The sequence below is a fragment of the Neolamprologus brichardi genome, chromosome 7, assembly GCF_056152115.1.
Source record: "Neolamprologus brichardi isolate AB-2024 chromosome 7, ASM5615211v1, whole genome shotgun sequence".
Taxonomy (NCBI): domain Eukaryota; kingdom Metazoa; phylum Chordata; class Actinopteri; order Cichliformes; family Cichlidae; genus Neolamprologus; species Neolamprologus brichardi.
Genome location: NC_142110.1, coordinates 17536054 through 17547569, shown reverse-complemented (window position 1 = coordinate 17547569; position 11516 = coordinate 17536054). Strand labels below are relative to the sequence as shown.

General features: G+C 39.4%; 2 protein-coding genes across 2 annotated transcripts; both read right to left on the bottom strand.

Annotated features, from left to right (window-relative positions):
• Positions 1–248: 248 nt before the first annotated feature.
• bpgm (2,3-bisphosphoglycerate mutase) lies at positions 249–4399 on the bottom strand. The gene is made up of 3 exons (XM_006782545.3): positions 4269–4399; positions 3169–3791; positions 249–1976 (listed from the first exon to the last, which is right to left on the bottom strand). The coding sequence occupies exons 2-3, from the start codon at positions 3767–3769 to the stop codon at positions 1801–1803; spliced, it is 777 nt and encodes a 258-aa protein (XP_006782608.1). The 5' UTR covers positions 3770–3791; positions 4269–4399; the 3' UTR covers positions 249–1800.
• Positions 4400–7452: 3053 nt separating this feature from the next.
• On the bottom strand, positions 7453–10754 carry LOC102777130 (troponin I, slow skeletal muscle-like). The gene is made up of 7 exons (XM_087843237.1): positions 10634–10754; positions 9980–10021; positions 9565–9609; positions 9327–9458; positions 8676–8765; positions 8360–8533; positions 7453–8093 (listed from the first exon to the last, which is right to left on the bottom strand). Exons 4-7 carry the CDS (start codon positions 9435–9437, stop codon positions 8007–8009), a joined length of 462 nt encoding a protein of 153 aa, XP_087699363.1. The 5' UTR covers positions 9438–9458; positions 9565–9609; positions 9980–10021; positions 10634–10754; the 3' UTR covers positions 7453–8006.
• Positions 10755–11516: the final 762 nt, after the last annotated feature.

Here is an 11516-nt window from a genome sequence, read left to right as displayed (position 1 = left end):
GGTAGCCAAACAGACTCAGTCGTTTATTGTTTCCAGCGGGCTCGAGGCGACTGGAATCCAAATGGCGAGGATGTCTGCACTTCCAAAACAAGCATTATTGTTTCTTTTCCCGATTTGGTTCAGTTGCTCCATCACATAATTTATAGTCGACTGTATATCAGGGCAACATCTGGAACGCCCTTCTCTTCAATAATAAAGAGCAATCAGATAAAAACAAAGCTGAAAATGAAACATAACACAGAAATAAGTTTATGTTTTTGGAAAATTAGAATTCAATTTTATTCATCTTGAAAACTCTCAAATGGCAAGGTGAGAACAGCAGGGAAGTCATTAAGCTAGCTTACAGGAAATACAAATATATCAGTGTTTCTACCCTTTAGTACCTAGAAATGTTCAAAATGTATCCATTTCGCCTGTTGACCTAACAAACCGGTTACACCTTACAGTGGCAGCGAAACGCAAGAAACTGAGAACAAAAAACGAGACACAACATTTACATTTACACACAAGACACACTTTACAACATATTAAAAACATTAAAGCAGTGTGAGCCACATACAACGGTAAAATAGTTCTGCTGTAAGACAATGTGCAAACAGTGACATCTTCTCTCATTACATAACATCAAATGGCCCATGTAGGACTGTAATTAAGAAATAAAAATAGCTAGTTGTCATGCCAATATATCCATGAGTGTAAGTGTTTTGAACTCAATCTGTTATGTGCCAGAGTTGATGTACTGTTTAAAGCAGATTCTGCTGCATTGAGTAGGCCATTAAAAAGTATCATTAACTTATCCACATTCAATTTCAGCATTTCACAGCATTTGAGTGGCTTATAATTGCCCAATTCCTGGAATGAATGGGCTGGTTTGTAATTTATCTGAGGTAAGATTTGTTAATGGAGTGCTTTTATTTTTAAAGAGAACATGTTCTGCTGATTTCCAGCTCCATATTCATTTTCTTGGACTCTACACGAGTAGCTTCGCATGATTCACAGTTCAAAATAATCCCTGTTTATCTCACAGCTGGCCTTTGTGCCACACCTCAGTTCATCCACTGTATGAAACAAGACGTTTTAGTGTCTCTCCCTTTAAACCAAGTAGTCAGCGCTAGAGCCGTCCGCCTGAGATGGCTGTATAAAGAATATCCCTTCTCAATGACATCACACAGAGGCCAGAGAAAAAAACCTGTTTGAAACCAAGTGTTTAACTGGTTTCAAACAAGTGAAGCCTGAGCTTTTTCCATCCATCAATGTAACAGCGCACACCTGAAGGTAAATAAGGAAAAGCATAACAGGTCCACTTTCAATAAAAGACCTGTTTCAGGTGCCGAATAAAGACTGAAGGCACAGGTTAAAAACCCTGTCACACAAAAACACCTTTAAGAGAGGAAATATATTTTGCATTTTAAGATTTTGCCGCATCAGTGCATTGCTATGAATCTGTAAAGTAGAGTTACAGTGCAAGAAACCCAATAACTAAATAAATACATAAATAAAACACTTAAGTGTTACCAAGCTGGCATTCACAGTGGCATTCAAGCTACAGACCAAATGTCTTCTCAGTGCTTACACAAAAACATTTAGCACAACATTAAAACATTTACACACACACACACACATATCTCTCTGAACTTCTCCGTGTCCCAGTAGAATGACAATCTGTTGTTGCAGTTGTCTGTTATTAAATAAGGAGTTATTCAAGTTTGTTGAGTTTGGCATTTGCCATAGCTAATAAAAAAAGTGCTCAGAGGCAGCAAGAATGAAACTATATTACGTCTTACAACTATTGCAATGTGTTCAAGTTGTTGTTTTGGCTTTTCCCTGGTCTTCCACATTTTTAATGGCTGCCTGAATCTTTTCCTGGTCTCCCAGCAGTTGTCGAGGTTTCACCGGCTTGAGGTTTTCATCCAGCTCGAGCAGCACAGGTATTCCTGTAGGTAAAGTCACGCTGGCAATGTTCTCATCTGATATACCTGGAGAAAGAAGGAGTAATATTCATCCAATACAAGCCATTCACAATAGGGCTGTTCGATATAACGATATATATCGGATGACGATATAAAAACGTCTATCGTTTCATTTCACGCTATCGTTTGTTTCGTGGTGTTGCAAAATAAACTGTTTACGGCAATATTTTTTCATCGTTTTAATGGTCACTGTAGTGGCTATATTCATTTCTTAAAGTTCTCTCTTTCTCTTATATTTTATATAACCACACTACGGACGGACAAGCGCCTGTTTTTATGTGTTGTGGTTAGCAACAATGACGGTAACACCATCATGTGTCCGCTTGTTTATGTTCCACATAAACCTTTCACAATAAAGCTCAAGATCCTATTGAGACTTTTCAAAATAAACTGAATCACGTGAAAGAGCAATTATTTACGGATGAGAAGTAAAAAAGAGCCACCAGGTGCTAAAAAATAAACCTTAGACTCAAACGTTAGAACAGGCTTTTCCCCGCAGCACGCCGTGTAATAAATATTCACAAAGAAAACGGCTGGCGTTACAACTTATGTCTAAAAATGTATAGTTTCATGCATCGGTTAAAACACTCCACTCCAGCTACATGACGCGCAGCTGGAAACACTTCCCGCAAGTCGAGCTGCCCGAGATTTACAGAATTTACAGAAAATAGTAAATAAACATTTTTGTGATTTATATCGTTATCGGACGATAGAATTCTTATATCGGGATATGAGATTTTGTTCATATCGCACAGCCCTAATTCACAACCATGACCAATTACAGTTTGCAGTCATTTAGTTTGAATCATTGCTAGAGAATGAGATCATATTCAGCAAAGCTGTAATGTTAGTCTGCTCCAGCCTGCATGTATTCTCTGCTTCATGTAATTATCTTCAGGTACGGTAACACCCAATATGTGTCAAGTTACAGTGCGGGCAGTACAAGCAGGTTGATAAAAGGTCATAGTCACTGCAAATGTAACACAAACTCAGTGGCCTTTCGACAAGAGGTCGACCACTTTCCAATTCTGGAAGTGAAATAGGTCCTTTCCAATTCATTGACTCTGATGACCAGAAGCAGAAGACTGTAGAGTTCAGAGGCAGCTGCTGATTTCAACTACAGTATTGCAGGAATGCATTCACCCTACAGAGACAAAGCCTCAGCAAACATTGTTTATGGCAGGTTATGGTAGCATACCTTCCAGGTGTTTCAGCAGGGCCCTGCAGCTGTTTCCATGAGCAGAAATGAGGACAGTCTTGCCTTTCCTTATCACTGGCACCACAGTGCTGTCCCAGTATGGCAGCAGCCTGTCCAACACCTCCTTCAGGCTCTCAGCTCGGGGAAGCTTCTCCTTCGAGACATCACATGTGGTGTATCTACGGTCATTGTAGATTTCATGGAAGTAAGGGTGGGATTCATCAATTGGGGGTGGAGTGATGTCATAGCTCCTTCTCCACAGCTTCACTTTTTCCTCTCCATGTTGCCGAGCCATTTCTGCCCGGTTGAGTCCAATCAGAGAGCCGTAGTGTCGTTCGTTAAGCCTCCAGGACTTGACAACAGGGACCCATTCCTGACCCATAGCCTCAATCACCAGCCATGCTGTCTGGATCGAGCGGCTAAGTATGGACGTGAACACGATGTCAAACTTGTATCCCTGCTCCTTCAAGAGCCTTCCACAGTCCTGGGCCTCCTTCACCCCATTCTCACTCAGCTTCTGGTCCACCCAGCTGCAGAATCGGTTCTCTTTATTCCAGGCCCCTTCTCCATGTCTCAGCAGAAACAGTTTGTACTTGGACATCCGGAGAGTTCGCTGCAGGCACCTGCACAAATTCAACAGAAATTAACAAAGAGGCAATGTAGAGAGCAAAGTAAAGATTTGACACAGATGCAAAAAGGATCTGTGTCCAGCTTGAGATGTAAATCCTAATGAATCACACGTTTGTGGAGCAGGGACCTCTTTTAGGGAGAGCCAGCAAAAGGTCACAGGTTGTTTTTAGCCGGCTGAGAGTAGTTAGCTACAGCAGGTGCACTCATTAACCCTCACTCTTTATTTGCTGAAGATAAAACAAAATTAACGATAGCTAACAAGCATATAAGCACTTTTTTGTCATGTTACTGTAAAGCTTTAAAGCTAACCTCAAAGGATGGGCGACGATACCTAAAAGAGCCCTAACCCTGCCTGTTATGGCCGCTTAAATCGACATAAAGAGAGGATTAATATATTTAAAAACAGAACTGTAAACTTTGAGGTTTCTCATCCCAAACTGATGGGAACATTGTAAAAAACGTCATCTTACCGCGTTAGAATATTATATCCGGCTAAATGTAGCTGGTACACCCGTTAATGTTGACAGCAGTACACCACAGGCCAAGCACGGTAGCGTCCCCTGGACGTTGTCGATTGACAGTCCAGCCGTCCAATAGGAACGTCGAATATCACACACAGGCGGTACTACTGCTGAACGTTATGTCTATATAAGGAGCAGCTGCAAGCGTCAGACTCGTTCACTGTGGATGGGGAAGCTGGGAGGAGGCGTTGCCTGTGTCACAACCGTAGATGTGTTTCGATGTCCGTGTGAAAAAACAGACCAAATTTAAAGTTACTCAAGAGCAACGAGATTGTTCTTTGGTCTATTCGGTTCTTCAAGCTCTATTATATAAAGTAAGCTAGCCTACTAGGAAGCTGTTATGGTTCAGTCTGGATTTTGCTAAGAAGTGTAAGTTGTCCTTTGCAGGTTGCAGCCAGGGACAGATTAGGAAAAATACAGGCACTGGGTACAGATGGATAAAAGCCCCCCCTGCTCATCCTACAGGGCAGACACACCCACAATGAGGAAGTTGAAATTTGTATTTATTTTGTGCATTCACCTATACATCATATAGGTGTTTTCCATTATCTGGCATCTCTGTATGCTAGATGGTTTTTTTTTGTTTTGATTTTTGCATTTTAGTCTTTTTGTCATAATTGTGTGTTTCAGTGTTGTTTCTTCACATAGTTTTTGTTACTTTTCCTGTCATTTTGCTTCTTTTTGGTGCCTTTTTCTCATTGTCAATAATAATAATAACGTATACTTTATTGATCCCCGTGGGGAAGTTGATAAGCAAAATGCTTATCAACATTTGTATAGGCCCTTTAACACTCTCTGTCCACGTCATTAGATGTAAATGTTTGACTGCTTTTGAATGCAAATATTTAATAAACACTCAGATGGCAGCAACTCAGTATGTAGTATGTATGTATGTATGTATGAGTATGCAGACATGGTAAAGATGACCTGCTGAAGTTCAAACAAAGAGAAAGGTGACATAAATTATAATGTGGCATCCTCTGTACACCACCACAGTAGATTCTAATTTAAACAGTAAAGTTGTGATTAATGTGCAGACTTTTCACTTTGATTGATAAATCAACAAATCAATAAATAAACACACACACACACGTGTCTATATATATATATACATTACACATGCATACACATACATACACAAAGCTGTGTAAACCAACTATAAATAATCAATCTAAACTTATATACATAGAATACAGAAATGAAGTGGAATGAATACTACAGAATGTACATAAGGTGCAGTTTCAGTCTGGCAGTGGGAGCAGTGTGACAGGTCAACTGTTTAGAAGGAAGATGGCGAGGGGAAAGAAACTGTTCCTATGTGGTCCTGGTCTGCAGGCTTCTGTACCGTCTGCCAGAGGGCAGCAGATCAAAAAGTCTGTGTCCAGGGTGTGAGGGGTCTGTGATGATTTTCCCTGCCCGTTTCCTGGTTCTTGAGAGGTACAGATACTGGATGGAGGGCAGGGGGGCGCCAATGATCCTTTCTGCTGCCCGTACAGTCCACTGCAGTCTGCTCCTGTCCTGTTTAGTGGCTGCACCATACCAGACTGTGATGGAGGAGCACAGGACAGACTCAATGACTGCAGTGTAGAACTGGATCAGCAGCTCCTGTGGAAGACTGTACTTCCCCAGTTGTCTCAGGAAGTACATCCTCTGCTGGGTCTTTGAGGATGGAGTTGATGTTGGTCTCCCACTTCAGGTCCTGGGAGATGGTGGTACCCAGGAACTTGAAGATCTTCACAGTCGACACAGAGCTGTCAGATGTGGTGGTGGGTGGAGGGGGGGGTCATCTCTACAGTTTTAAGAGTGTTCAGCTCCAGATGGTGCTGACTGCACCAGAGTACCAGCCCCTCATATTCCTGCCGGTATGCAGACTCATCACCATCCTGGATGAGGCCAATGACAGTGGTGTCATCTGCAAACTTTAGGAGTTTAACAGCCGAGTTCTTGGAGGTGCAGTCATTAGTGTAGAGAGTGAACAGTAGTGGTGAGAGGACACATCCTTGAGGTGCACCAATACTGAGGGAGTTTGGAGGAGAGATGTTCAGGCGCGATGGTGTTAAAAGCCGAACTATAGTCCACAAACAGGACCCTGGCATAAGTTCCCGGGCGGTCGAGGTGTTGCAGGATGTAATGCAGCCCCATGTTTACTGCATCATCCACCAACCTGTTTGCCCGGTAGGCAAACTGCAGAGGGTCCAGCTGGTGGCCTGTAATGTCCTTCAGATGGACTAACACCAGTCGTTCAAAGGATTTCATGACCACAGACGTCAAGGCGTCAGGTCTGTAGTCATTCAGTCCTGTGATGGATCTTTAGGCACTCTATTACTTCCAGTCTGATGGAAAAACATAGAAATTGTTCCAATTTCTTTAGTTGGCCTGGCACAGGACCTGAGACATCCATCTGTACAGAGGAAGTCAGGAGCAAAGTACAACAGTGAGTGCCTACAGCCATCTGTACGGTGGACTCTGTCATTGTTTCTAGCTGCATTTCAGCCAGTGGTGTTGGGGATCTTCTCAACATTGAAGAAATAAGAAATGCAGATTTTGAACTGCCATAAATATCACCTAGAAAGCATCTCATTGAGAACAGGCTCAACATTATTGAAGCAGCATAGGATCAACATTGACAGAGAACAGATCAAAAGTCAGCCAACATCCAAAGAAGAGCTTTGAATGTCCTTCAAGCTGGGGAAGTGTTCCCAATTACTATTTAAAGAAATTAGAGGAAAAGATTTTGGCACATCATTGTATATGAATAAAAATGTATTTTTAAAGAAAAAATAAGTATTTGATGAAGTTTGGATGCGATCACGCTGACCTTGGGTTCCTTTCTATTGTTAATGACTGATGCAAATTGTTGGGTGTGATGCATGAACTTGGAGAGGAGCCTTAGAGTTTGAGAACCATTAGGCTAATACAATTTCCAGAAAACCTTGTTAAGAATTATGAGTTGCACGTGACGTCTTTTTAACACTACAATAAATACTGGACAAAGCAAATTTCTAACATATCAATTCACTATTCTGAAGTTTATGTTGATAAACACGCAGACTATACGCGTGATTCATTCTCAAACAGTACTGAAAGGAGAACAATGATTTCTGATTAATGTTAAAGAGATTTTATTATTCGATTGATTATGACAATGCTTTGCTCATTAGTTTAATTAATACCACATTCATACAAGGACTTCATGAACAGTTGACTCCAGCATTAGCTGCCCCTGGAATGTGCATTCATGGTCTTAATAAGTTCAGTATAACAAAAGAGCACAAGCTTTTTCAGACAACATGGGCAGAACATAAGCAGGACACATGAAAGATTTCTTGTCATATGCTCATCTGGTTTTCTGTAAATATAGGTGATTTTTTTAAATAAATAAATAAAGTCAAAAAGCAGGGCAATATTATTGAAGTGACACAGGCAATCAATATTGATTCAGATATAGGCTAAAAAACTAAAAAAAGCAATGTAGTGCTCTAATATGTTTAATACACATTTTTTCATTATGGGAAAAAATATATATATTAAGAGACAATTGTCCTAAAGACACTACTGATGCCTCACTACTGTCTTTATATTCACAAAATGAGCTGTGTCAGAATTATAATCATTATAAAGTTAATGCAGTTCGTTGTATCCACCTGTTTCTTAACAGACATCTTAACCCAGATATTCATTTTAAATCTATTGTCCAGCATTGAACAGCTTCTTTCTGCCCTCCATACCAGACATGGCATCCACGTTCTTACGCCAGTCAGTCACTTCCTCTTTCTGCAGGGTGATAGTACAGTTAGTGCAGTTAAATTCATACTGAGGTGGGGATACATGCTTTTTAATATCAAACACTGCAGGTATGTCTTTATTTTCATTGCACTAAACCTTAGTGCCTAGCACACTGTTGAACTTTGTAGCACTTCACATGCACTAGTTTCAAAGGCAGAATATGGGCATACTTTAATAGTGTATTTACAATGATGTTTACATTCGGGACTCCTAAAAAAAATAGTGTGAATTAACATATATATTGCTCCACTTACCTTCTCCTCCTCTTTCTTCACAGTCTTGAGGTTGGCCTTGAAGTCCACAGACTCTTTGACCTTGGAGCCCAGCAGAGCTCCCAGCATTGCATCAGCAGACACCCTCACCCTCCTCAGATTGGGTCTCTTCATCTTGCCTTTCAAGTCAAAGATCTTTTGAGACAGATCCTGTATCTTTTTTCCAACACAGATTTAAAAAACAACAACAAAAAAACCCCCATCCTCACGATTAATTTATTGAAATTTATATTGACCATATGCATCCTATAAGATTGTACTTAAAATACTTGGTTGGTTATTTGCAAATAATACTTACCTCCTTGTCATTTTTCGTCACCTTAAGAGCAATATCATAGCGCTCCTCATCAACCACGTCAATCTTCTGATGTAGCTGCTTGCAAAAATTCTGTGAATAGAAGATTTAAGTGTATTAGACCAATTTATCTAATTGGTTTTGATAATTTAATGGAAAAACTGACAAGAAATGATACAAAGTGACACTGGAACACATATATGTGCAATGCCTTGGTGATAAAATACAAAATAAATTCATCTATATAAGTTTGTTTGATCCACAGATTGATATAAAGAGTCTGTGTGAGTAGTTTTCACTGGGAATACTTTCTAATGGTCATAATGGTAAACTGTTGACATTGAGGTCTGTGGATACTTCTGCTCAAGCAAGGCATTGCTTGAATTGCTGTTGAAGTTTTAAAATGTAATTTTCCAATGCCCTCAGTACCACAAACTAAATTATAAACACAGTAACTGAATTTGTGTGCCAACAAAATTCTCGGTTATAGATATCACAAGACCTTAGAAAATAAATTATCAGTAATTCCTTGTGGCAAGGTATTACCCAAAGTAGGCGGGAAAAAATGACCAGAGTTTTTATAGTTTCCTGATTTTATGTCAATTTTTGTTATGCCACAATCCAAAAAAAGTTCCTGCTATTTGACACATGTACCTGTAAGTCCTGCAAAGACAGACCGGATATTTGGAGGTCTGGCACTCTCTCAGCAAGGATCCTCTCTCGTTCATCTTTTTTGAATTGTTTTTCGTTCTCCAGCATAGTCATGGCCTTCTTTAGCAGTTTTGTCTGGTGCACATACAGGATGACACCTCAGTCAAACACACAGTATATGGTTTACAGCGCTTCAAGAATATGAATTCCTAAGATTAATACACAGTTAGACATAAGATACCTTCAAGAACAGCCTGCGAGATGCAGAGATTTTTGGCTTTGGTTTCTGGAAAAGAAGACAATGTTCATTTTATTCATTTGGCCTTGAATGTATTGAATGAATTGTTGTTAAATGCTCAGTTTTGCATTTATTTTCATTATTTTTTAATATTTAGATTAGAGAATTCACTCATTAATGTCAGCATTTAAGACAAGGTTAAAGTGCTGAAGGCATAGCTGGTGTGTTGCCTAGTTTTAATCCAATTGATTAAGCCATCTCATTGACAACTAACATTACTAACAACTGAAATCAACTCACCGAAGGCCTGTAAAGTTTGGAGCAAGGATGCAAATAAGTGGAGAGGAGATGCTTTGGTTAGATTGGAATCTCACATAGCAAATGCTAACGTGTATTGAAACTTAAAGGTTATACGTACGCTTCAGACATGGTGTCAGTCTTGTGTTCCCCCTCGTTAAATCTGCAAATATAAGAAAAACAAAGTTAGAACAACATCTGTATTTTTTTTTCTTTCAGAAGGACACTTTTCACATTTCAGCCCATTGACTGTTGTAGCTACTGTGGGTTGGGTATACATAGAAGGCGACATAAACAGTGTATGACATTGTCAAAAGGTCAAACGTGTGACTTAAAAAAATCCTCACTCAAACAAATCCAAAAAAGGTTACAATAACCTGGCAGGTTATTTCTGAAAAAAGGAAACATACACAAAGACTAAAGAGGAGAAGATTTGTAAAAGTAAAACACATAAATCAAATGGACACTGTTGTGTGTTAGTCATAACTTCAACTCGGACATCTGTGAGAAGCCACAGATCTTAGATTTAGAAAAAAAAGTCCCTTCTTTGACTCACAAGTATATTTGTCGTTTTAATAAAAAATATGAAACCTGGTTTTAGTAAATGACAACATAATATCATAATGTAAATACTGTTTTAGAGTAAAAATTATTATATCCATTTTTAAAAATACTGATAAATTCAGAATGGCAAGAACAGTTTGAGTATATTACAACACATGTTTTTTATTTCCTTATCCCTTGATTCTCCTGTATTTCAAAATAAAATCCTTACCTTCTACAGCAGGTGACAAACACTCACAGGCGTCTTTTTCTGAGACTAGAAGGAAAGAAAGAGGGTAGATATATAGATTCCAGTGCTCATGTGAGTGGCTCACTAAAATAGATCCTCAGTCCACACCATTCTTGCACTGCGTCTCTCATATAACATGTGTAAGAGGTGTGAAAGTTCTTGTAGGGATTGTCCGTCTGTGATTTTCTTAGTGGCTACATGCTAAGGAGGGGAGTGAAGTTTGAAGGAGCTTTAGTCCACTGTTATATGTGTTTAGTTACAGTTGATCCCATTTCCAATCCAAAGTGGACATTTAGGTAAACAGTTTAAAACAAGAATGCCAGAATTTCTGTCTGGTATTGGAGCCAATAAACCAAAGACATATAACTTTACACCCCAGCAAAAACATTAACAAACAAAGAAAGGATAATTTTGCATTTGTTTTAAGATTTCTCTAATAACCAATGCATTTTGATCATCTAAGAAATAACATGATCTCTCATGGTAACAGCTAACTCACTAGCAGGTGGTAGTTTATCAGGGACAAGCAGCATTTCTCCACAATCTGCACTCTATTATGAAGCTCAGGGCATTGTGCAGATTTCAAAGAATTATGCTGCCATCACAAGGTTGCAGAGAAGAACTGCTGCAAACAGTTGCATGCATCATTAATACACAGCAGTCAATAGAAAAAAAATATGATTTAAGCATATTCGAATGAGCATTATGTTACAATAAACTACTGCCTTAAAACAACAGTCTGAACATCAAAACCTACGAGAAGTGAACTTTGGGTGAACTTTTGGCTTTCGTGTGGTTGTAACCTTGACCTCTACTATCAACTTAACATGGGGCAGCATTCTTCTACTGCAGGGCAATGCATCCC

Bases quoted from the DNA above. Each gene is read 5' to 3' on its own strand.
- bpgm (XM_006782545.3), bottom strand. From the start codon at position 3,769: ATGTCCAAGTACAAACTGTTTCTGCTGAGACATGGAGAAGGGGCCTGG. The intron at 1,977-3,168 runs GTATGCTACCAT...TTCTTTCTCCAG, and splicing joins CCTGCTGAAACACCTGGAAG to GTATATCAGATGAGAACATT.
- LOC102777130 (XM_087843237.1), bottom strand. From the start codon at position 9,437: ATGACTATGCTGGAGAACGAAAAACAATTCAAAAAAGATGAACGAGAG. The intron at 8,766-9,326 runs GTACATGTGTCA...TTCTATTCACAG, and splicing joins TGTCTTTGCAGGACTTACAG to AATTTTTGCAAGCAGCTACA. The intron at 8,094-8,359 runs GTAAGTGGAGCA...ATCACCCTGCAG, and splicing joins TGAAGAAAGAGGAGGAGAAG to AAAGAGGAAGTGACTGACTG.